Here is a 25,798-nt window from a genome sequence, read left to right as displayed (position 1 = left end):
GTCCTTAATTTTCTGCAGCAATTAATGCCATATGTTTAACCTGACAAATCAGAGAGAGCCCAACTATGCAAGGGGCCAATTAAACAAAACAAGTAGAACATCCTGGTGTGACTGCACATGATCACAGATATCTAGTTAACACCCTTTTATTATAATTACTGAAATATGGCACTGGAAGATAACTGGCCTCCAATGCTAACAATCATCACAGTGTTATAACGATCATTATAGTATTATAATGATCATTATAGTGCTTTATTACCTGAATGGGGATTTTTTTTTTTTTAATGCAGTTGCTTTGGGGTTTCTTAAAAGACTCTTCTCTCAAACTGAAGCTTTCACGAATTGAAATTTGTTCAGACACATAACTTGGACTTCACAGAAAACAGGAGGCACACTTTTTCCATAGTAAGCTTCCTATTGGAATTGTATATAAATGTGATGAGTAGTGGGTGGCCACTCCACCCCCAACAGTCACAAACCCTCTGGTGGCTCAGGAGAAGCCACCAACAATTGGCTTAAGAACACAAGCGTCTTGCTGGATGGGTGGGACCAAAGTTCCATAGAGGATAACATCCTCTTTCCAGTAGTGGCCACCACCACAGATGTCTCTGGGAAGAACTTGGGAAACCTACCAGCTCTTTCTCGCAAGAGGTACCCTGTTGCTTATGAACTTGGAGATCTGTTTGCTCTTAAGGCTAAAAGCCGCTGAACCTCTTCTTCTCCATGACGGTCGGATTGATATTTTAATCTTACTTTTCTCCATGCGGCCGCTTACCTTTTCTCTTCCCCATGATTGAAACACTCGCTACCCTTCTAACACCGAACGTGTGGTGGCTGGTAATAGGGCAGCTCGCTGGGGGCGCTGGCTGCTGGCTTCCCCCTGGGCCCGACACTGAGTACCTCCAGCATCTCTGCACGACAGCAAGCGTGACGTCACCGGGAGGCTTTTTGACGTCCTGCCTCCAGGTTTCCTTTCTTGACGCTGCCTGCTCCGCAACCGCCTCAGCTAAGCAAAAGCGAGCTGGACGGAGGCTGCAAAGGGGCTGCGTCAAGTGTCTAGTCCTTTGGATCTAGCAGACCGTCAGCTATATTGAAGAATGCATCCAGCCACACAAACCATCATCTCTGAGCAGTTGGGGAGTTGGCTGAAGGAGGCAAGGACCGCTGCTTCGTTCGAGCAGTCGAAGACTCCGGGAAAGAGAAACTAGGTGTTGCAGAAGCGCCCATTCAAGAATGGCGGGGGCATGATTCAATCAAATCCAAAGACTCGCTTTTCCCAAAGCTATTCCAAAAGCTTTGTTTTATCTTTTAAAAATACTTCACAATCAACAGACCAACACATAAGAGTGCGCGCGCTCGCGCGTTCTCTTTTTACCCTAAAGACTGTGCTTTTTGGCTTGCCTGTTTGCTTAGCTGATTTAATAATACACAAAGTGTGTCGAAACAGTGATCTGACCCAAGAGCAAGGTGCTTCGGAGGAATAATGTGTAATAGCACCTCGGCATCTGTTTTCAAAGCCAGAGCTCAAACCCTAGGTGATATGAAAAGTAGTAAGAATAGATGAAATACACAGTCCCACGTGTCGGGGCGTCTTTTCAGATTTCAGAGGCGAGTTTCCAAACAACCGTGAGACCTGGCATCTCCCCTCCCCCTCCCCACCGGGAACGGAGTTCTGGTTGTTGACAATTACTCTCAGGATGCCGATGGAGCTGAGAGATGGACTTCCAGGATCTTTTGCAGTGTTGCAGAAATTGCTGTAGTGCAGCTTTCAAATCGCATACAACTTCTGAGACGTTGAAGAGATCCAGGGGCATTTGCCAGCAAGGGGCAAAAATCGGTTCTGTCAGCCTGACCAAATGCAATGCTCTACGTTCTTGAAAGAAGAGTTCAGGAAGTGGAGACATCACGAATAAAAACACACATTACTGAAGAAGAACCTGGTAAATTATGGTAATAACTTCCAGAGGGGTAGTCATGTTAGCGTGTGGCAGCAAAAACAACAGAGTATTGTGGTGGGCACTTCAACACCAACACACTTATTGTAGCAGAAATGTGGACTAAAATTTACTTCATCAGATGCATTCAAATAAAATAGATTGTGGTCTACAAAAGTTTATACTATAATAAATGTATTAGTCCTTAATGACTAATTAGTCCCGATTTTGTTAAATCATAATTATGCACCCAAGTTACATGTAGGGCAGCGTTCTTCATGCAGCTCCCTAATTGCTTATTGGGCCTGCATGAAGCTGTGAGCAAAGTTGAATACTCTGCACAGTCCCCCTGGCACCATGAGAGGAGAGAGACAATCATTCTCACCATGCAATCAGGCACTTTGCCCAGCACACTGTTTGCTCCTTGAAGGGAAACACAGCCGTCTTGAGTCTCTGCACTGTTTTGGAAAGCATATGCAGAGTACTGTTGGGAAGTGTAGCCCTTCCCAGCATTTCCCCCACAGAGTTCTTAAGAGAGGACTAAGGGCCAGCATCAAGAAAAGCACAGCACAGTGAAATGGTGCTCGCATTGAAGGTTTTTGGTTTTGCCAAGTGGCCACCATTAGAAACATAATGAAGATCACGGATATATTTATTTTTTATCAGGATCAAAATGCAAGTGCACACACAGAGGAAAAGAACTGTACAAACCACAAATAAAAGCACAGAGCAGCTACAAAATGCTGCTTCTGTAGAGAGTAAATGCCCTATCCACCCCCAGCACAGTACCTCCATTGACTTTTGCTGGTGTCTACCTCATGTTTCTTTTTAGATTGTAAGCCCCTTGGGAAAGGGATCCATCTTATTTATTGTTATTTCTATGTGTAAACTGCCCTGAGCCACTCTGGGAAGAAATCAAATAAATAAATAAATAAATAAATAACGAAGTCACCAGGGCAGCTCTGCCTAATTATTTCAAAAATGAATACTACTAATCAATAACAACAAGAAAAAAGAACTCTGAGCCGGACTGGTACAGAGGTTAACATGCTGGACTAGACTGGGGAAATCAAAATTCAAATCCCCATTCAGCCATGAAACTCATTGGGTGACTCTGGGGAAGTTACTTATCTCTCAGCATAACCTTCTTCATAGGGCTGTTGGGAGCATGTATGTAACCATGTGCACCACTCTGGCTTTCTTGGAGGGATCACAGGCTATACATGTAAAAATAAATATATATAAGCCACAGGTAAAGCAGGGACCAGCAGCAAAAGTGGAGAACAAATGCATTCTGAAGTACAAGGGCAGCTTGTCTTTTCAAAAAATTCATACATAAATTGAGAAACCACAGGTTTTTCAAGGATGCCTGCTGTAGCTGTAATTTAGAGGACACCATTGGAAGCAAAGATGCATGGGGACACCCTCTCCCTATTCCATGCCTGCTGAACAGCTGTGTGTTCCTCTGTGCCCGCATTGGGTGCCCACCACTTAGCCTAGTGTCCATTCTAGCAGGCAACCAATGTTTTTAATAGAGATCACTTCCTTAATCCAATGAACCATAACCCTAGTGGACATATTAACATTACAAATACTGGCTACAATCCAGAGAAACACCTGGTTAGCTCTCTGCATAGCCAATGGATTTTTAAATTATTTACCTTCCAACAAAATCCATTCCTTCTTTACGCTACACCCACATGGAAAGCCACTCCTGCAATTATTTGATAAGTAGTTTGGACTCAGAAATCCATGCATATGGAGTGTAGTCTTTCATCAACAGTTAGGAGAGGAGAGCTGGTCTTGTGGTAGCAAGCATGACTTGTCCCCATAGCTAAGCAGAGTCTGCCCTGGTTGCATATGAATGGGAGACTTGATGTGTGAGCACTGCAAGATATTCCCCTCAGGGGACGAAGCCACTCTGGGAAGAGCAGAAGGTTTCAAGTTCCCTCCCTGGTTTCTCCAAGATAGGGCTGAGAGAGATTCCTACCTGCAACCTTGGAGAAGCCGCTGCCAGTCTGTGAAGACAATACTGAGCTAGACCGACCAATGGTCTGACTCAGTATATGGCAGTTTCCTATGTTCCATATGCCATAAAATAACTTTCTGGCTTCTTATGCCAATTTCTAATCTAATTAGTGCAGTCTTGCAGCTTGCTGTTCCTTCCAGTGTTTTGTGGCATGTTGTTTTGGGAATGGACCATAATGCTTTGCATACAGATCAGAGAGCAAGGCAGAGAAAGCAGAGATTGCATAATTCCTCCCCTCAAAACAAATATGAAGAAGCCAAAAAAGGGCACAGACTGGTTTTAAATCATTATATTCCTTGAAAGGGTAGTGCTTAAACCTCTAGGTAGTTTAAACTGAATTAAATTAAGTCAGTTCACATATCTACTTTGAATTTCCTTTTCAACAGCAACAAGGAAATTCTAGGGTCAAAAAACCTTCAGTGTAAGAGAGGAGTCAAGGCATTGACAAATTCACGAGTGCACCAAAAAGCACTGAAATTGTCTATGGAGGCACCTTACCTTAACATCCACATCGTGAAACCACTAAACGCATTCTACAGCCTTTTAATAAAGTTAAGGTAAAGTTGTGCCATTGAGACAGTGTCGACTCCTGGCGCCCACAGAGCCAGGAGTCATGTGGTTTTCTTTGGTAGAATACAGGAGGGGTTTACCACTGCCATCTCCTGCGCAGTATAAGATGATGCCTTTCAGCGAGGCTATTCCCACAATCGCCCAAAAGCCCAGCCTGCTTTGGGGTGATTGTCTGCTTTAACAGGAGCCACGTGGCTCCCAGCAGCTAGCCTCCATGAATACCCCTCCCCTTAAATGAGGTTAGCAGAGCGCGCGCTCCGCTAACCCCATTTACCCAATCATGAGATGCCACAGCACAGCTTCGCACCACGGTGACTCACAAGACCCACACACACACACACCAGGAGGCTGAAACAAACCTCCCAGTCTCAGGGGACTCCCCAGGATGCCCTGCACACTCACACGGGGCATCCCGGGACTTCCAGGGGCCAGGTGGCCCCCAATCCCTGCAGCCTCTGCTGGCTCCGTGATAGAGCCAGCTGCCCATGGCTTCCTGCTTGCTTGTGTGCGGGGAAAGCGGGCTAAGCCCACTCTCCCCACTTAACCCACCTTGGCTTTCCACACTGCTTGTGTGGAGAGCCTCAAAATCTTCTTATATCGCTGCTGCCCGATATAGGCGTTTCCCATAATCTGGGAAATATACCAGTGGGGATTCGAACCAGCAACCTCTTACTCCCTAGGCATGTTACTTGCCCGCTGCACTATTAGGTTTCATGGCTGAACAGGGATCTGAATTTGGGTCTCTTCACTTTGTTTTGGTTAATGTTTCAGCTCATAAATATTCTGTTAGTTAGTTCTCCCCAACCTTATCCAGGTGAGCAGGAAAGTTCAACCCCAAGAGGGATTAGCTGCCCTGAATAAGTAGCAGGGGCTGGGTTACGCCTATATGCTTTCCTTTGGGTTAGGAAGAATGACATGTGTTAGTAGTTCCAGGTCATACATATGTGGGCTGGACAAGGTTGATAGACTGAGAATGCCGAGAGGAAAATGAGACTGGACACAGTTTGTGTCTGTTTCACTGTGAGGTAACGCACAGCAAGAGAAAAGAGGGAAGCTCTGCATTTATGACTAAACATGCATATGACTGGCTGAGCACAGTCTGTAGATTGAACCTAAGTACACACCCTTCAATATTCTGCAGATGAAAACAGGGACACACTTGTAAAAGGATCAGTACATAAGCACACCACCACTATTACCCATTGCTGAAAGCATTACTCTGCCTGCTCTTTTTGTTTACTCTACAATAGCCCTTTCCTCTACTGATTTGAAAGGCAAGATGGTGATTTTTATTTGGGCTAAAGATATACTGGGAACATATCACTGGCCTACAATACATTATCAACAGTTCCAAATATACCTCCACAGCTGCAGTGTGTGAGATGGAAGGCTGTGCTCCTTTGGGGTTATTCTGTGCACATTTTTATATCCATGCATGCTTAGAGACAAGATGTAGCCACCCCACACTCCAAGATTTAAATTCTAGGGATTTGGGGAAGAAATGATTCCCAAAAATCATGAGGATTCAGGATTGACAGCTCCAGCAAGTCACACTAACAACATCTTTAAAAGGCAAAAATAGGAACACTTATTGACCAGGGGCAGGTACCAAAAAACAGTGGCCGTCCCTGGTAAATAAAGACAGATGAAACATATGTAATTTTGGGGGGGAGGGGGGCACAGGGGAAGCATTGAATATTAGGCACAACACATGATAACACACACATTTGACAGTTAAAATAATTATTTACTGTATTGTGTTAATTTGCATAATATGTTTGAATTCTCTTGTTGCATAACTCAAGTCATCTTTTTTTCAGAGTAGTAAGGGCTTTTGCTCTTAAGAAGTAGCATTGTTGCAGAACGGAAACACTGGAAAAGTAAGGCACAGGAGAAGGACAGAGAAACGTGAGCAGAGCCCATGTGAAAGGAAACAGAGACTGCCCACACAATGCATAAAAGATCTGGCCCCTCAGCATTGAAGACTTTTCCAGGCACCATGTGCACATTTCTCCAAAAGTGTAACACATAATTCTCTTTAATTAAAATCCAAGATCTGCAGGAATCAAAATTCTCTACCAAATGACAAATTCTGTGAACTGCAGAGCGTCAACTCTGATGATAAAACTGGGAACTAAAAGAAGTTTCAAATCTCTGTTCGGAATGACAATGTCGTGTCTGCCATTTTCCTCTTATAATCTTCATCAAATTTTTCATTCTGAGCTACAGTAAAGTGATTCTTCCAGTCACCAGCAATCCCTAAAAGACAAGAGTGTAGATCAGATCCTAGTAGGGATATCTGGAAGACAGAGGATGAACGGTGCAAAAAATAAAAGTGGGGCTCTAAGGTGTAATTGGCAAATTAAATAAAGATTTTGTTTATTAATTAGTAAAAACCAATTTTAACTGGTGGTAGTCAGCTTTAACCAGGCTGCGAGGAAAGAGCTGACTCATTTACATCTTGATGCCATTTTGGTTCAGGAGTGTTACTGTAACAGAGAATGGAAGCAGAATTAAAGATGGCCTGTCCTAAAAGTTGCTGAATTCAGACATAACGCCAAACCATGGGTAAGCATACCTGAGGTTAAGTGCTGAAGTTGAGAATTGCACCATACATGAGCCAGTAAGTGAAGTTTGGTTTCCTCTGCCTACTGGCTATATTCATCCCTCCCTCTTCCTAGTCATTCCAGGCTCAATCCCAACATTTGCAGCACTGCTTGCACTGCCCGACTGTGGGCACAGTGTTAGCGCATCACTCACCCAGCAACCATATTTTTTCTCTAAAATTTGTAGCCTGCCCCAAACTTCCATCTCTGGGCAGTTTACAACAACATAAAATTAAAACAAAAACCTAAAAACAATTAAAAACCACAGTCAAATTTTAAAGCTTGAGTAAAATAAACTAATCTTTAGGGACTTTTAAAATGTTGTCAGGGATGGGGAGGCTTTAGGTACTTTTAAAATGTTGTCAGGGAGAGCATTCCAGAGTTTCAGGGGAGCAACAGAGAAGGCCCATCTCTGCATAGCCACCAGACAAGTTGGAACTGCAGTTGAATCTTTTTGGATTATCTCAGTGGGCAGTGGGGCTCACGGTGAAGAAGACGTTGAGGTGGTTACAGAGCCGGCAGGGGCTGAGGAGTTCGGGGGCTGTGTGCCCCCTGGAAGCTCCAGCATGCCCTGCACTAGCACGCAGGGCATGCTGGAGAGACCCCCGAGCCGGGAGGCTGCATTTAGCCTCCCCGCCAGGGGTCTTCTCATGAATGGCCATGGTATGGAGCCGCGCCAACTCATGATAAAAAACCCCGGGTTAGCGGAGTGCTCACTCCCTTAACCACGGCTAAGGGGAGGGGGAATTAGTGGGGTTTTCTGCCGGGAGTCGCACGGCTCCTGTGGCAGCACATGATCCACTAAAAGTGGGCTAGGCTCCCTTAGTCCGCTTTTAGTGGATCGTGAGAATCTCCTCATTCTCTTAAATACCCAGGGCCTAAGCTATTTAGGGCTTTATAGCACCTTGTATTTTACCCGGAAACTTACTGGCAGACAGTGTAGCTCTTTGAGTATAGGAGTGTCTCTCCATGATGACCCAAAGACCAACCTGGCTGCCACAATCCATAACAACTGCAGTTTCTGGACTCTGTACAGAGGCAGACTCACACAGACTGCATTGCAGTAGTCAAGTCTCCAGGTTACCAGCATATGCACCACTGTTCTGAAGTCATTTATCTCAAGCAATGAATGCTGCTAGTGTATCAGCTGAAGCTGAAAGAAAGCCCCTCCGGCCACTGCCTCAACCTGGGACACCAGGGAGAGGTTCAGATCCAGAAGCACAGCCAGACTGCATACCTGTTCCTTCTGGAAGAAGTGTCACCCCATCCAGAACCAGCAGATCAAAATCTTCTCCTGAATTCCATCCCCGCACAATAAGTGCTTCCATCTTATCTGGATTAAGTCTCGGTTTGTTATCCCTCATCCAGCCCATTACCGCCTCCAGGCAGGCATTTAGGATGGTTATGCCTTCTGATGATGTTGACATGGAGAAATAGATTTGGGTGTCATCAACATACTGATAACACCCTGCACCAAATCTCCTGATGATCTCTCTCAGTGTTTTCATGTTGATGTTAAACAGCATTGGAGACAACATGGAGCCCTGGGGGACACCATATAAAAGTCTGGAATCTGCCCGAGGGGTAGAAGTGAACCACCACAAACAGTGCCTCCCAATGCCATCAGATACTCCAGAAGGATACTGTGGTCAACAGTATCAAAAACTGCCGAGACATTCAAAAGGACCAAAAGAGTCACATTCTCTCTGTCAATCCCTACTTTGAGATCATCTATCAGACCAACCAAGGTAGTTTCTATCCCATAGCCCACCAGTTTGAAATGGGTCTAGATAATCAGTTACCTCCCAGATTGTCTGGAGCCGAGAGGCCACCACCCTCTCAACTGCCTTGCCCAACCAAGGAAGGTTGGAGACAGGTGAGGAAACGGAAGTTTCCTGAAAGATAAGTTGCTGGACACCTCCGCATCAGACACTGTAGTAATTGTGAGGTCTAAGTCAGCCTGAATACAAGATATTTTATCCACAAAGAACCGCTAGCTACAATGTGATCAGGGAGCATGCACATCACGCTCGGATTCCCTTGTGGCTTCTTGTCATCCGGCAGGGGAAAGACAAATTAACCCTTTCCTCCCAACCATGACATGGCTCCACTCCAAGACTAAAACTGTTTATCCTGTATATGAAGCTGGAAACCGCAAGGGCATACAAAATGCAAGAGAGAAAATGTGGCCATTTGCCAAAAAAAACTGAGGCAAATCTGAGCACCATGGGACCACAGGGCCCAGGCTCTGTGCTGCCTTACAAGGATCCTGGGGGATTGTTGTGTTGGGGGGGGAGGGCTCTTAACTTTTAGGTGCCCCATAACCCACACTCCTCTGTGCCCTTATGCCCTTATGCCCATTTCTCTTTATATATCTTTAAATCAGGAAAATTTAGGATTGTGGCATACTAGAAGCATGCTATGTTTCTAGGCAGGAAAGGGAGGGCTGAGGCAACAAGTTGCTAGACAACAAAATGTGGAGCGAGAGCTGAGGGTTGCCTAGAGCCAATGCATTTCTGAGCTGCTGTGAGCCTTCCTCTCTATGGCCGCAGGAGGAGCTTCAGCACAAACCCTAGGCTAGCAGATCTGTTGTTGCAGAAATCTCACCAACTTGAAACAGAGTTAAAATCGAGATTGAGGCACTAATGAAACCATGATTGGGAAGATCTCCAACATTTGGACAGTAAGAAATGCCAACCTTGGGTGTACTTACCTGCGGTTTGGAATTATGTCTGAATTTGGCCAGTGAGTTAAAGGGCACTTATAATGAGGTTTTACTACTATGAAAATGTATTACTTGCATGAATCCGCTGCATAAGTTCATCAGAGGATTGGGACTGAAGTGTCACCAATATGTGGATGACACCCAGTTTTATCTTGCAGTGTCTTCTGATCCCAGGGACTCGCTGGGTGTCCTGAACTGGTTTTGGGGGCAGGAGGTTCAGCAGGTGTGGATTTGGGACAGCACCTGTTTAGGTGTGGACCCCAGGCTTTGGAACTCCCTACCACAGGTTTTTCATGATGTTCCTTCCGTCATCCTTCAAGAAGATTTTAAAAACCTACCACTTCTACAAGGCTCTTAATAGCTGAATGGAGGAAGCCTTTGTAGTTGATATTATACATGCTACATTTGATATGTCATTGTCCTTTGGTTTTATTGTGTGTGTTTTGTGAATTTTAATTATGATTTTAAGGTTTTATGTTAGCCACCTTGGGACTATTGAGAAAGCTGGGTTAAAATGGGGAAAAGAAATAAGTAAATCAGTTAATGGAAGATGATTAATGATTTAAAATTCTTCAACTGGTTAATGGTCCAATGAAAGACTAAGGAATGATGGTCAGAGAGGATCACACAAATCATTACCCTTGCGCATGAATGGGGAGACACTATGATCCATCACAGTAGCTGGAGCCATCCTGTAGTTTGTGGCAGGGTTATCCTTCATCATGTCAAAAGAAGTGCTATAGACAATCTTATCCACAACCGATTCTGCTAAGTCCTTTTTCAAGAAATGTATGACTTTCTTAATCTCACGCTTCGGATCCTATGGAAAGTGTATTAAAATGGTATCAGTGTTGTTTTGCCCAGCACAACTGATGGCCTTCAGATATTCAATGAGGCAATGGGGTTTCCTTTTTCAGCAAAGTTTCTTCTCTGTAACACCGCACCGGGGGGTGGGGGACACCATTATCCTTGTTGCAGAAGATTAAATGGGCCCTTTGACTGATTCAGTAAGGTCATTCTTAGGACATGCCAGGGAAAAAAGCCATATATAACTCGTCACACCATATAACACCTATAATGTGTTGCTTTTTTCGCTTCACACATAGAATGACCACAGGGACATGCCTTTTCCCTCTTACCTCTTTCATGTCCTCATAAAACAGGTATAAGATGCAGTGGTCATTCCTCTTATCCCACCAGCTTTTCACATGGTCGTACCAGGAGCCAAAAGCTACTAGACTTGGAGAAAGAGACGAGACAAGCAGATGTTGGCCGACATTCCACGCAGCAGGCCTTAGGGACTGCTCTGCAACTTGAAAAGCAATCCCGACTGTGTAGCAACATCACAATGAAAACAATGGAAGGAGCACTGCATGACTGCCCAGAAGCTGTTTTAAGTCATTCCACAGCTGTCCTATCATGCTACAGTCAGGACTGCCTTTCAAGTTGTGTAACAATCCCAGTGGGTCTCAAACACTGACCTTCTGCTGTGCAGAATGTCAGCCACTGTAAAGTGGAAGATGATATATGTTACATCTTTTAGTAGCACAAGGGTTGAATGGCTAAGGGTGTGAGCTGCAATGTCCCCAGTTCAAATTTCATCTCAGTCACAAACTCACTGAGTGGATTTAGGCAAGCCAGGCGCTTCTCAGCTCCCCATCAGAAATATGGGAATCATAGTTCAATTATCTTACAGAATGGTTGTAACGATTACTAAGATAATGTATGCAAAGCACTCCAGATCTCCATTGCTTTACAAACAGGCCGCTTTGATGGGGTGCATGCTGCTAGAGGAAGGCTAAAGCCCACCCACCAAGAGTTCCATGTGGGGATATAGACTTTTGCCCCCAGCAGCAATTTTCAAGTGTGCAGCCCACTAATTGGGGTTGCAAATAAGTACTGTGTAGCCAAAGAAAGTCTTTCCCAGGATGCATGGTGCTGCTAGGGTTGTCAGCTCTCCAGAATTGGCCTGGAGTTTCCACAAATTGGCATCAGTCTCCAGCGACTATTGAAAGCAATCCTGGAGGTTTCCCAGAATGAGGGGAGGGGGGCTTTATTGCAACAGGAAGTGCCCGAAGTTCCAATAGGATGAGTCAGATAAAATGCCTTGAAAAGCATAGAAGCCATACTGAGCAGAAATTGGAGTAAAGCTGGGGCTGCTCACACTGCTGCCATTTGCCTTCCCCGCCTCTTGCCTCTTCTCTCAAAAGAAATAAAAACAAGTTGATCAGCTTCCCCAGCAGTGGCTGCCACTACCTTCTCCTGCCCTGTCCACGGCTGCCCCATCTCGGCCTCCTCTCACCTCACTAGCAAGCCCCACAGAACAGCTGCTTTCACTAGTGCGCGAGAGAGCAAGCAGCCAACCTGCCTGGCTTGCAAACTTACCAGCGAGGCAGTGAGGCACAAGAGGGTGAATAAGAAACCAATCTGTCTGCCCTTGCTTGCACCTCACTGGCAAGCTGAGGAGTTCAGCTACTTGCTCTCTCATGCAGAAGAGAAAGCAGCTGTTTGGCCAGGCTCACTGGCGAGAGGGCGATGGAAGAGGAGGCTGAGACAGGAGGCAGCAGGGCAGCCTTCAGATCCCATCTGGGAAAGCTCCTGGAGATTTGAATTGACTGATATTAATGTGGGATAAAAAAAATATTGGGGAGGGGGATCTGGGAATACTTCAATCAGAGTTGGCAGTCTTAGGTGCTGCCTGTCATTTGCAGCCTAGGATGGGGGACACTGGCAGCAGGTATTATCCTTGGCTGCAAAAAATCACAAAGCAGTCCAGAATCTGCCTCTTCCCCCTTTGCAATGGTAAGCTCCCCGCCACACACACACACACACACACACACTTCCTTGCAAAGCAGGTGGAGGAAGAGGGGATTGTGAGCATTCTTGCATGATTTTGCGAGTCTTGTAAAGACTGCCAGAACAGCATCACTGCTCTAAAGTGATGCTGATCTAAATGTCTTCATCCACTGTTAAACTGATGTAAATACATCATCCATATACATAGCTTCCCATTCATCAATGTTCCTCCAGAGGTATTCCTCATTTACTAAACAAGAGAGAAGACTACCTTTATTTAAGCTGGGTAGCTGTTCTACTAGGGAACACCTAACATAATCGAGTTGCAGTCAAACTTTATTTTTTTCTGAAATAAGTATAGATTTTCTATTGCATACAATTGAGACCACTTACTATTGTAAATGGGTGGTCAGACTCACCTCTACCCACCATATATTTCTCCAGGTACTCATCCCAAGTGCCAGGATCTGGATGCAGTTTGTTCATTAAGTCAAAGTGGTAAAAGGAGACAGCAACATCCTTTGCATTGCGAGCCACATAGATCATCTGAAAGAAAGAAAAGGCAATTCAGATTGTACTGTAGTTATTTCATTTTTCACTGCAGATGACTCCAGTCTAGTGAAGAGCCCAGGCTTTGACAACAGGATTCATCCAAGAAAGGAAGTGTTTTCAAACTTTCACCCATTTGTCTGCTAAGGAATGCCCAGTACCTGCCAGGAAGCCCCAGCACTGCAAAAGATTCTAGTGCTCTGTGGTAACCACAACATTCAAATGCTGGCCTGAGCTGTTGGGCTTCAGCATCACCCCTTGTGTCAAGAGTGCCTGACATTCTCTTGAACTGTAGAGAGAGGTTGGGACTGATGGGCAAGTGGTCTCTCAGAAAATTTTATCCATCATTACTAAATCTTCTCACTAAGGAGGCCCTCTTGGTAAGTTTCCAAGACAATCTAGCCTTCTTAGGAATACAGTTTGATAAGGCACTTATGTAAGACACAGACATAACTCAGAGAACTATATCATATACAGATTTTTTTTTCCCCAGTACTCTATCCCACTCTACCTAGCACCTGTGATCCAGATAAGAGATTTTCAGATAAATACATTATTACCTATAATCCAAGATATGTCAGATTGTTTTTCAGCTCATCTTTGGCAAAAGCAACAACCCTATTTTTAACTTTTATATTACTGTTCCACATAAGTGAAAGTGGAAAAAGGGAAAGTTGATATTTCTAAAATAATAATAAATTGACTGCCATTTATGTAGTTTCTAAAATGTGTAAGAGTGGGTAGTGGTTGCAAAAGTGGGATTGCATCTGTAGAGCCTAAAACATGCAGTGATCTAGTGTTTTTCTGTTACACAAAGGATCCAAAAAGGTTAGTTCTCGTGTTTTATCTCTGCAGTGTGCGAGAAGTAGTAATACACAAACTTCTCAATGCCATTTCTAATGCAATTTCTCAGAAAATAGAATTCAAACCAAGATTTCCAAGTCACATGAAGGTTGCTTAGTTTTACTGGAGGATGGTTTAGAGGAGGGTGGGCCAGAGAAGAGAGACTGGAGAAGACAAAGAAAAAAGCAGAAAAACAGAGAAGCAGAAAAAAAGAAGTGAAGGACCAGATATGGGAAAGAAGAAACTGAGATCCAAACTACATGCAACATTTAAAGCATGATTAGCCCTGATTGGCTTTTCTTTAGTGAATAGCAACTGGATTGGCCCCCTGGGGATTGGACCATGGTGGATGAGGTCTTTAACTCCCCTATCTTGCCACAGTCCCAATCTTGCTGCTATTCACTAAATAAAACTAAGCCCATCAGGGCATTAAATAATGCTTCAAAATGTTACATGTAGTTTGGCCCTAAAAGGAACTTTTAGCAAGTTCTTGAAAGCTGTCGAGTAATCAGAAGTTGTTTGAGACGGAGGTCATTTGTGTTTTTGTTTACTCATCATTTCTAACTCTTGATTAAATGGACATCTACCAGACTAAAGATTGCCAGTCTCCCTGTCCTCATCTGTAACTGACAGCCATGTACATGACATTGTTCATGCATACATTATTCTTGCCTCTAGGTTGACAACTGTGGAGGGGATCAGACAATATTCTTCATGGGTTTAGCCCAGGGGCCACCAGTTGCTAATCCTTAATTTAAACTAAAGGTAGTGAAAATAATTCAAGCAGAAACTGTTCTGACTTTGCTTTCCTATTTCTTTCAGATTTAATTCAGAAACAATTTAGAAACAGCATTGACCTTGATCTTTTTTGGTAGAGTGATTCTCTCAGGAAGTCTAACTATCAATCCAAGGTTTTTCCAGCACTGGACAGGAAGTACTTCTGCATGCAGTGGGGTGGGTGGGAAACTTACTACTGATATGACCACAGAAAGGTACACTGGTACTCACCGTGAAGGTGTCTTCTGGCTTGTGTAGAAGAGGTCACCCAAGCTTGGGGATTACATCCCCCCACATGCTCCAAAAGGCAGGAAGTAGTCATACTTGAAGATCCTTAACCCAGTGCATGTGGGCGGATCTCCTCAGTGCTTAAAACAGCTCAAGCTACAGAATGAAAACCACAGAACATAACAGAATATACAACAATATACGAACAATAATGCAGAGAAAGACAGAATAACTGTCCCCCTACAACCAGATCATCAGCTCCAGCCTAACACAACCTGGGCGGGCCTTGGGTGACCTCTTCTACAGCAGCCAAAAGACACCTTCACGGTGAGTACCAATGTACCTTTCTCGGCTGGTGTAGGAGGTCACCCAAGCTTGGGACATACCACAGCACCAACCACGGGAGGGAAAATACCCAAGCTGGAGCTACTGACCCGGAAGGACCCGTTGCAGGACCCTCCGACCAAATGCCACTCTGGCAGCTTCATGTTCATCCCACTTGTAATGCCTTGAAAATGTAAAAGGCGACGACCAAGTAGCTGCCTTGCAAATCTCTTCAAGGGACACCAGTGAAGATAACACAGCAGAAGTGGCTGCCGATGTAGTTGAGTGTGCCGTAATCTGGCCAAGCACCGGAAGTTTCTGGGCTTCATACAACACTGTAATGCATGAACAGACCCATCAAGCGATAACGGCTGTAGAGACCTTGCATCCCATCTTAGAAGCCTTAAAGGCCACAAAAAGAGCATCTGACTTATGAAAAACCTGCATCCTGTAAATATATATCTTCAACGTCCGCCTGACATCCAGACGGTGCCACTCCTTCTCTGCAGGGTAACGAGCATCCAGACAAAAAGAAGGTAATTAAATGTCCGCCTCACGATTAAACTGAGACTTTACCTTAGGGATAAACGAAGGATCCGGGATAAGTCTCACAGAGTCCTTAGAGAAAATACACAAATTACTCTTAACTGACAGAGCCTGCAATTCAGAAACCCTCCTGGCCGATGTTACAGCTACTAAAAAGGCCACCTTCCAGGACAAAATCTGCAATGACACAGATCAAAGTGGTTCAAATGGCGGAAACTGCAGACCCCGCAACACAATATGCAAATCACATGACGGAAAACGATGGCAGACCGGTGGAGACAACAAAGCTGCCCCCCTCAAGAACTTGCGTAGAAGAGGGTGCCGTGAACGAACACTGATGAGGAAACAACATCTGGATCAAGCACGCTGCCTGGCGTTTAAGCGTGTTGGGTTTCAGACCCAGCGCAAGGCCATCCTGAAGAAAACCTAGTAATTCCCTCAACCTGCACTTGTCCAGCTGCAGGGAGCGCTTTGCTGCCCAACTCAGAAAACTACACCAAGTCGACTGGTAAATCTTGTTGGCTGAACACTTTCTAGACACAAGGATGGTAAATCGGACCTTGACACAGCAGATCTGGATGGTCTGGCAATCTAAGTGGATGACCTATGGTCAAGTCGACGATCTCGGAAAACCAAGGTCCTCTGGGCCAAAAAGGCGCAATCAATATCAGGGATACCCGTGACCCCTGCAGCTTCCTGAGGCAATGGGAGAGCAGCGGCACTGGAGGAAATGGATACAGCAGACACGGAGGCCATGGCACCGATAGCACATCCGACTCTTCTGCCCCCAACGTCTGAAAACGTGAGTAAAACCTCTGAATCTTAGCGTTTTGAGGATATGCGAACAAGTCTATCTGGGGACACCCCAGCCGCTCTGTCAGCCACCAAAATATTTGAGGGTGCAGGCCCCATTCTGCTGGCTGGATCTCCTGCCAACTTAGCCAATCTGCCCGAACATTGGAAATTCCGTTTACATGATGGCCCAGAATGGATATTAAGTTGTTCTCCGCCCAATCCAACAACTCCACAGACTGAAGGAAAAGAGATCTTGACTTTGTCCCCACTTGCCTGTTTATGTGTGCCTTGGTTGAGATGCTGTCTGTACACACTAAGCTGTTCCTACCCTTCACCAAGGGCGTGAAGGCTTTTAGGGCCAGAAAGACAGCCCGCAGTTCGAGCCAGTTTATGCTATGGAGTGACACCTCCACCGACCAAAGCCCCTGGGCAGAACTGTTCCAACAGTGAGCCCCCCAGCCCGATAGGCTGGCGTCCGTCGTGACCATCACTCTCTCTGGTTCTATGAATAGCTTGCCCTTGTCTAGGTTCCCCAGGCCATCCAACGAATCGACTCGTGAAGAGACACCTAGAGAGGAATGTGCTTGTCACGCTAGAGAGCAATCCTGTGCTGGTAAGGGAGGAAAGCCCACTGTAACTGGCGTAGATGAAACCTCGCCCACGGCACCGAGTCCATAGCCGCCACCATGAGACCCAACAACCTTGCTAGATTGAGAAGGCTGGCCCACGGTCTCGAAGCAATCACATGAGCCAGTGACGATAAGACCTCCATCCGATCCTGTGGCAGAAACAGTTTGCCTACTGAGTGGCCCATTATCATGCCCAGATGACGAAGGCTCTGTGTGGGCATCAGGTGACTCTTGCCCACATTTATCAGAAACCCATGGGCACATAACACAGACATTGTTCTAGACAGAGCCGACCAAACTGCCCCTTCTTGAGCAAGTTGTCAAGGTAACAATATAGGTAGACCCCCTCGGTGCATGAAGTGGCCACTAGTGGACTAGAACCTTCGTAAAAACCCGGGGGGCTGATGAGAGACCGAAAGGAAGGGCTCTGTACTGATAATGCCTCCCCATGTAGCAGAAGCGGAGTATATATCGATTGAGTGGATGAATGGGGATGTGTAAATAGGCCTCCTGGAGATCTATTGAAGCCATGTAGTCCCCCATCTGAGATGGTACCTCTGAGATAGTACAAAGGGTTTCCATCCTGAACCTCCTTTTTATTACAAAGCGGTTGACTGGGCGTAGGTTGAGAACTGCCCTGGCCGATCCGTCCTTTTTTTTTTTTTTTTTGCACTGTAAAAGTCACAGAATAGATGCCCTTGCCTCTCTGAAGGGTGGGACCCTCTCTATGGCCCCTATAGCCACCAGATACTGAATGGCCATGGACAACCCCTTGTGCTTTTCCGGTTTCCTGGATCTAGGGGTAAGGAGGAATCTGTTTCCTGGGGGGCTGGCCAGCTCCACTTTGTACCCATGTAGGATAATGGAAAGAACCCACCTGTCGTTGATGGATTCTTTCCAAACGGGCCAAATGGCGGGCCCCCACTTTGTCTGAGTGGGAGTCAGGACTGCTGCTTGGGGCCCTGCTGCTGGTTTCCGAAAGACTGACGGTTCTGCTGATTGAACCCTTGCCTGCCTTGGCCTCTGGATCTGTTCCACTGCGATCGAAAAGGCCTAAAAGGCTCCCTCTGACAAAACGGAGGTCTAAATGCCCTGAAGGTTTGCGTCGGTCTACGATTAAAACTCTTGTCCTCCTTCCTAGGGGCTGATGGCAGAGCCCTGCGCTTATCCTTAGTTTCAATGAGGACCTCTTTCAGGGCCTCATCCCCAATTAGCTTCCCCCCAGCATAGGGAACAGCAGCTAAATTAGCCCTAGACGTATTATCAACTTTCCAATATTTCAGCCATATGTTGCGTCTTGCCAGGACACCTGCACTGACCGCACATGCCGAGAATTAAACACTGTCCAGAGTAGCATCCGCTGAAAAGGCGGCCGCCCTCTGCAGATGAAGTAGCTTACGCCGCATCTTAGATTGATCAGCAGGAGGGTCATTGGGCAACTTGTCGAACCACAAGACCGATGCTCTAGACACCCAGGACCTAGTGGTGTCAGATCTGATGGCCATTGCTGAAGCCTCGTGGGCCCAGCGCAGTGCAGATTCTGCTTTTCTGTCTCCTGGCTGCTTAAAAGAGGAGTCCCCATCCTTGGGTACCACTATGCTACTAAGTAGGGCCCCGAAGTGAGCATCCGTAAGTGGCACCTTCAGCAAGTCCAGAGTCTCCTCCTCAAAGTTGTACAATTTGCTAGCCAATGCCAACATACGCTTTGGGAGTCTCAATAGCCGCCCATTCCTCCTTGATGGTATTAGTAAAGCCCTCAGGTATCACTGATTTAATCTGCAGTACCTTAGCCTTAGGCAGCACCAAGGAGCCCTTGGACACAGGAGAGACCTGTTCCTCTGTAACTGGCTTCAGATCAAGCGCAGCAATAGCCTGGTTAATTAGTGGCTGAAATTCCTCCATAAGAGAGAGCCTCTGACTGTGTAAGTTTGCTGCAGAGTCCTCAATAATCTCCCCCTCTTCCGAGGAGGAGGGCCCCTTGTCTGGGTTGCCCAGCAATGTCTCCGACCCACTGCCCCTGGGTCACAATAAATCTGGGGAGTCCTCTCCTGACTCGTCTGAAGACCTCCCCCTACCCCTGGGCACAGAGTCCTGGCGTATAGCCACCCTGGGCTGCTTAGCGGGCACCGTCTCCTCCTGAGAGTCTGAGGATGACACATGGATCACAGCCTGCCTTGCAATGCCTTGCAGGCTTCCGCACTTTAAGCGCCGCTGCCAGTGAGACCTGAACAGCCTTCTGAATCCAGCCCTTTACAGTGGCAGCATCAGGGGGAACCCCCACATTCCCTGTAGGAGTAGGCCCTGAGGGAGGGGCCACATAGGGGGCATATGCACCCACCTCCTCACCCCCCTGAGCAAGTCCCGATCTCACCGGGGGGAGCTGTTCATGGACTTCTGGGTGCTCCAACGCCCTGTCCACAGGCCCAGCACTGCCTGCCACGTCCTGCCTGTCTGATTCCGACGGGCTCTGGGGCGGCCACTCCTGCTGACGTTCCTTTCGGCGCGGCCCCAGTACTTGCTGAGGCAGTCCTCCTCCTGCACGCCCAACTGCTGGAAAAAGGAGTTGGGGGGGGAGGCCAAATCTCGCAGGCTTACCTTGCCCACACTGCCGGGCGAAAGCTCTCCACCAACGGGGCCTCCTTGTCGGGACGCCTCCGCTTCTGGTGCCGCCACTTGTGTCCTGCTACGGTGGATTGCTGGTGGCATGAATTGCACCCAGTCTCCTCACCAGTATCTGGCGACAGAGAGGACCGCTGTGGCCTACTGGCGCCAGCAAAGTCATCTGATACATCCGCCATTTTCCTTACAGGATTTGCACAGTCCCAAGTTTTTGGCGGGAACAGGCGCTGACGGCCGGATCTCTCCCTAACGGCCAGGAGTCCGAAGGTCTTCTTAGCGGACATCGGCCAAAGGGTCGGCAAGAGGTGAGGAGAGGTAACGAATAACAGAACGGACATTTTTTCTTTAGTAACTAGAGAAAACTAATAGTAGTAGAATACCAGGTGAAGAATAGATTGGAAATAGTCAAAAATAATAGGAATATAAGCAGAAGAAAAGAAGAGGCCTAGTAAACAAGGCCAGAGCCAGCGAGCTGTAATGCGAGCCTTCTGGAGCAAAGGCAGGAAGTAGAACTGAGGAGATCCGCCCACATGCACTGGGTTAAGGATCTTCAAGTATGACTACTTCCTGCCTTTTGGAGCATGTGGGGGGATGTAATCCCCAAGCTTGGGTGACCTCCTACACCAGCCGAGAAAGAGCAAGCCTACCATACTTCCTTCCTGGAGAATATCATCAGGTGACAACAAAAAAGGAGAATGTGGCCAGAAGTCATTTATATCAGACATGCCAGCACCTTCACATGTCAGTCTAATGGAGGGATCAGTAGACAGGTCAGATCTGATCCCCTAAGTCAGGACTGCACAACTTCAGCCCTCAGACTGTTGTTGAACTACAAATACCATCATCCCTGACTCTTGGCCATTGTGGCTGGAGATTTTGGGAGTTTTAGTCTATTAATATCTGGAGGGCCTAAGTTGTACAGCCCTGCCCTAAGTGATGCCACCTGGTCTCTGAACTGCCAGCTGCAGAATGGAATGAGATGTTCTAGTAAGAACTAATCTGCCTAATTTTCTTTCACTATAGTCTTAATTGACAATTACCATCTTCACAAGTTAGCCCACTTCAGCCTTAAACGTTCACGCATCCGCCATCTTGAATTGGGGTGGATGACATCATCACAAACTACACTCTTGAGGTGTCCCTATAGTTGTACCCAATTTGGTTCATATTGGTCCAGGCATTGAGAAACTGATGGGTGGGTGTGGGTGTGTGTGTGTGTGTTGTGTGTGCGTAGGAGACAAATAGACAGGGACACACACAGAATGTTGGATGATCTCATAAGCTTACTTTCCTTATGGAAAGGAAGCAAAAAATGATGCATATATGGGGTATCTGTGGCAATGGAACTTGGCAGTAGGCTACTTTGGGGTGTTGGGGGTATTGGATGATATAACCTGATACTTCTCCCTTGTGAAAGTGATTCTCCAGCACAATTAGTTGTGAGCTCGAGTCTTATGGGATTAAGTCCCTGGGATAATTACCTTGCAGCCATTTTCCCAGAAGGATTTCGGGAGAAGGTTGATTGGGAGGTGGGTCTTCACCACTCGAGGAGATGGCATCTGAGCTAGTTGTTCAGTGCCTGGTGATCAAAATGGTGTTAATAAGTAAGGCATATGGACAGTTAAATCATTGTCAGCATACAATGCTGGTAACCTAAAGAATGGCAGACTGTATGTGTCCACCTAATTCTGGACCGAAAACTGCAGGGCTCTTTGAAACACATCAGAGAGGCTATGATGGAAGGCCAAACCCGTTATTGTATGGTTTCATGGAAAACGAACAACCTCAAGAACTCTACCAAAAAAACCACTATTGGCAGGAGCAGTTCCCCCATGAGGCAACAGCCTCTGGTGGTGAGCATGCTATAGGGTGGCATGCACTCTGCCCCTTCCCAGGCACCACTCACCTGACTGAGGCCGCTGCCACCCTTGCCTATAGGCTTTTCTAGTCCCCCTTAGCAGTTTTGCCTTCAGTGGCCTTCCTTGCAAACCTGCCACTGCTTGCATGGTGGCAAGGCAACATGGAATGTCCATCCAGCAGCAGCAGCAGCAGGCTGCTGACTGGCCTCTTCTTACTGCCTGCTGAGATGCTGTGCAAGCAAGCACCAAAGGTCCATGGACTCTTCTCTTCCCCCACCTCTCCAGCACCAAATGAGTTGGTGCTGGAAAGAGAGAGTGCACTGGTGCTTGCACAGCATCGCAGCAGGTGGCAATGAGAGGCCACTTGGTGAAGGAGCTGCCCCCACTGCTGCTGCAATGGCGCTTGCTGGATGCAAGCTCCATGCTCCGTGATGACGCACATTGGAAAGGCAGGGGGTGCAATGGCAAGAGAGGCATCACCCCTACTTGAGGAGGGAGGTGAAGTGGCAAGGGAGAAGGGAAAGTAACTAAGTTTACTGTTATAGTTGTAGACCAGCACACAAGAGAAACAAGGAAAGGGGGGAGTGTGTGAGCTCTGGCCCAGGGGGAAGCACTAACATGGGATGGGTGGGGTTGGCATTTGCGTCCAGCAGCAAATCGCATCAAGCCAGTACTGACTATTGGGGTATAACTGAAAGGACAAAACATCATCTGCCTCCTTCCTTTCCTGCCTTGGCAGGAAAATTCACAGTACCTTCCTTTGACTAGGAAACCCGAGGTTGCTGGTTCAAATCCCTGCTGGTATGTTTCCCAGACTATGGGAAACATCTATATCAGGCAGCAGCGATACAGGAAGATGCTGAAAGGCATCATCTTCTACTGTGCGGGAGATGACAATGGTAAACCCCTCCTGTATTCTACCAAAGACAACGACAGGGCTCTGTGGTCACCAGGAGTCGACACTGACTCGACGGCACACTTCACCTTTACTTTAAAAGTAGTTGGAGAGTCAACACATGGTTGTTTTAAAATATCTTATTTAAGAACTGAAAGAAACATGATGGACTGCATGTTCTTTCATGGGGAAAGTCATCCTAAGGAGGAACCAAGATAAATTTTGAAATATATTGGCCATTAAATGGTGTCATGCTAAACTTGCTTCTTTCCACTCACTTTCTCCTTGTCAATGCCAAGTTGGGAAAGCTCTGTTATCTTCCACCACCCCCCACCACTCCACTTCTCATGCTATTATTAACTTCAGGTGTCTGACTGGAAGAGCTTACTATATAAGAATGTCTGTTCAAACAGTGAAACATTGAATACTGATGACAATGTTGACATGTTTGCTTTTATAGAAACCTTTTGGATTAATTTCTCTCATATATGCGCAATAAAGAAGGTCTTCTAAGGAGTGCTGTTGCAGTTTTGTCATTATGCATATTTCATCACCACTATATCGGCGGATTTATCCTACTTTCATTATTTGGTAGCATTAAATTGATATTTACAAAGCTCATGAAAATAAAATAAATATATCCAACCAGCTTACAAGGTAGGTATCAATGCGTTCAGTTTAGAGAAACTGAAATTCACAGAAAGAAAGAGTTCAGAGCTCGAAACATGGGAAGACGCATTATTGTTTATATAATATAATCAAAACCATCAGGAGACACTTCACTTATTTCTGGTGTCACATCTAGTTTGGTCCAAAGTTCACAAAAGTTACCAGTCCACAGAAATCTGGACTTGCATACATATAGTACGTTGGGAAAAGGAATCACAATAGGCAAAGATTCCTTACATAGTCTCCATGGAGACAATTTTTACCCACCCAGGTAACCAGGCAAGTGGCTATTTATAAGTCTGTACTAAGGTTCTGACTGGGTTCCATCTATGATTCCACTATTAGTTTCTTTAACAAGTTTATTTATTTTACATTTATATCCCACTCTTCCTCCAAGGAGCCCGGAGCGGTGTACTACATACTTAGGTTTCGCCTCACAACAACCCTGTGAAGTAGGTTAGGCTGAGAGAGAAGTGACTGGCCCAGGGTCACCCAGCTAGTTTCATGGCTGAATGGGGATTTGAACTCGGGTCTCCCCAGTCCTAGTCCAGCACTCTAGCCACTACACCACGCTGGCTCCACACTACACCACACTGGCTTTAAGTTGCCCTAAAGGTGCGTATAACGATGATCAGATTGCAAAGGAGCAGGGACAGGATTGCTTTGACCTGAGCCCAGTTCAGTGGATACCCTTCTTGAGCAATTGTTAGTGAATACAGTGCTAGGATGTCTGCAGAGACAGTATCACTCTGAAAGGAGCTTCTGACTTAAATGCACAAAATAGTCAAACTGTATTTAAGAAGGAAGCTTTGCATTGGGGCTTCCATTCCTTCACAGAGAAGAAACGCACAGAGAGATTGTATTGCCAAGGATCAACTGGAAAGACAGAAAAATGTGATCTGTCAGATGAATCTGCATGTCCCTCCACCCCATTAATCTTCAGGGAATCACTCTAGATCTCTGAAATGCATGTTTTAAGATTACTTAGTAAGCAGTTCCAAAGCTTACCTGGTGGCATCCGTCCTGGGGCAGCAAATTCCAGCATAGGCACTTTATTGAAAATTGCATCACGTTTGCATTTGTCAGGGTCACCGTCATGCAGAATCATGTCCACAATTTCACTCACCCAGGTGGTACCTGGAAAGAAGAAGCACAGTTAGATTTGCCAGAAGTCCAACTGGACCTAGCATACCCGCAGGCACATCTTCTCCCATCTCCTAAAATGGCCCTTGCTCCAGGTGCCATCTCTGGAAAATGCAGAAAGAAACATTGGTAGACTTACCCTGAAGGGTTCTTTTTCAGGTATGGGGAGGGCATCCGTTTACTGATGGGTTGTCAGCCTCTGCATGCTCCAAGACAGGGCCAATCAAAAAACAACACGATTGTCAGTCTCTCTGCTCTGCCCCCTGTAGACCCAGTTCTGGTCTTGCAAAGCGTAGGGAGATTTGAAAGAGAGCGATTGATCAACACTTGTTAACATGTTGAAAACAACAATAACGGCAATGTAATGCAAAAACTGTACTGTAACAACTGGACCTCAATGAAATAACAGGAAAGTCTAGAGGAGTAGTGAAATTGCAGAGAAAAAGGTAAAAGGGATAGCGTCCGCTAGCACCCTAGGAGTTGTTCCACCGCCCCAAGCTGTTCCCCACCTCTGCATCCGCGTGGGCGGGCCGGATGCCCTCCCCATACCTGAAAAAGAACCCTTCAGGGTAAGTCTACCAATGTTTCTTTTTCCAGGTTATGGGGAGGGCATCCGTTTACTGATGGGACATACCCAAGCCAACAACTAGGGTGGGAAGCAGATGTTTGACTCATACTACTTGCTGTAAAACCGTACGAGCCACTGCCGCTTGTGGTTCAAAAAAGGAAGGTATTTTATAATGCTTGACAAAAGGAGTCGAAGACGCCCAAGTGGCCGCCTTGCATATGTCCTCCAAAGAAACTCTGGCCGAGAAGGCCGCCGAAGTAGAGGCACTCCTAGTGGAGTGCGCATAAATTTTCGAAGGGGCCTCTAATTGCAAAGTCTCATAAGCCAAGGTAATCGTGGCCCTTAACCACCGAGCTAGTGTATCTTTGGATACCCTGGAACCTAAAGTGGACGGGAGGAACGAAACAAATAAGGAATCTGACTTTCTAAACGATTTAGTCCTTTTTATATAAATGCGGAGAGCCCTCCGCACGTCTAATGTATGCCATGCTTTTTCCTTCTGGTGACGAGGCTTAGGGCAAAAGGAAGGCAAAACTATCTCCTGACTCCTGTGGAACACTGTGTTAAGCTTCGGCAGAAAGGTAGGATCTAACTTTAGTACCACTGACTGTTCTTGAAAGATACAGAGCTCATCTCTGACCGAGAGTGCCACCAACTCGGATACACGCCGGGCTGACGTGATGGCTATCAG

General features: G+C 46.3%; 1 protein-coding gene across 2 annotated transcripts in view; it reads right to left on the bottom strand.

Annotated features, from left to right (window-relative positions):
• Window positions 1–6,262: 6,262 nt before the first annotated feature.
• LOC128329935 (sulfotransferase 1B1-like) overlaps window positions 6,263–25,798 on the bottom strand; it is a 34,969-nt gene continuing 15,433 nt past the window's right edge. For both annotated transcript variants that reach the window (XM_053261879.1, XM_053261878.1), the window contains exons 3-8: window positions 24,405–24,533; window positions 21,455–21,552; window positions 13,083–13,209; window positions 11,007–11,101; window positions 10,507–10,687; window positions 6,263–6,795 (exon numbers count right to left, since the gene is read on the bottom strand). In XM_053261879.1, coding sequence (XP_053117854.1) covers window positions 6,683–6,795; window positions 10,507–10,687; window positions 11,007–11,101; window positions 13,083–13,209; window positions 21,455–21,552; window positions 24,405–24,533 — 743 coding nt within the window. In that variant the 3' untranslated portion in view covers window positions 6,263–6,682. The remainder of the gene's footprint in view (window positions 6,796–10,506; window positions 10,688–11,006; window positions 11,102–13,082; window positions 13,210–21,454; window positions 21,553–24,404; window positions 24,534–25,798) is intronic.

This window comes from Hemicordylus capensis, chromosome 6, assembly GCF_027244095.1.
Source record: "Hemicordylus capensis ecotype Gifberg chromosome 6, rHemCap1.1.pri, whole genome shotgun sequence".
NCBI lineage: Eukaryota > Metazoa > Chordata > Lepidosauria > Squamata > Cordylidae > Hemicordylus > Hemicordylus capensis.
Note: the sequence above shows the minus strand (reverse complement) of the source record. Positions and strands in the feature narration are given on the sequence as shown.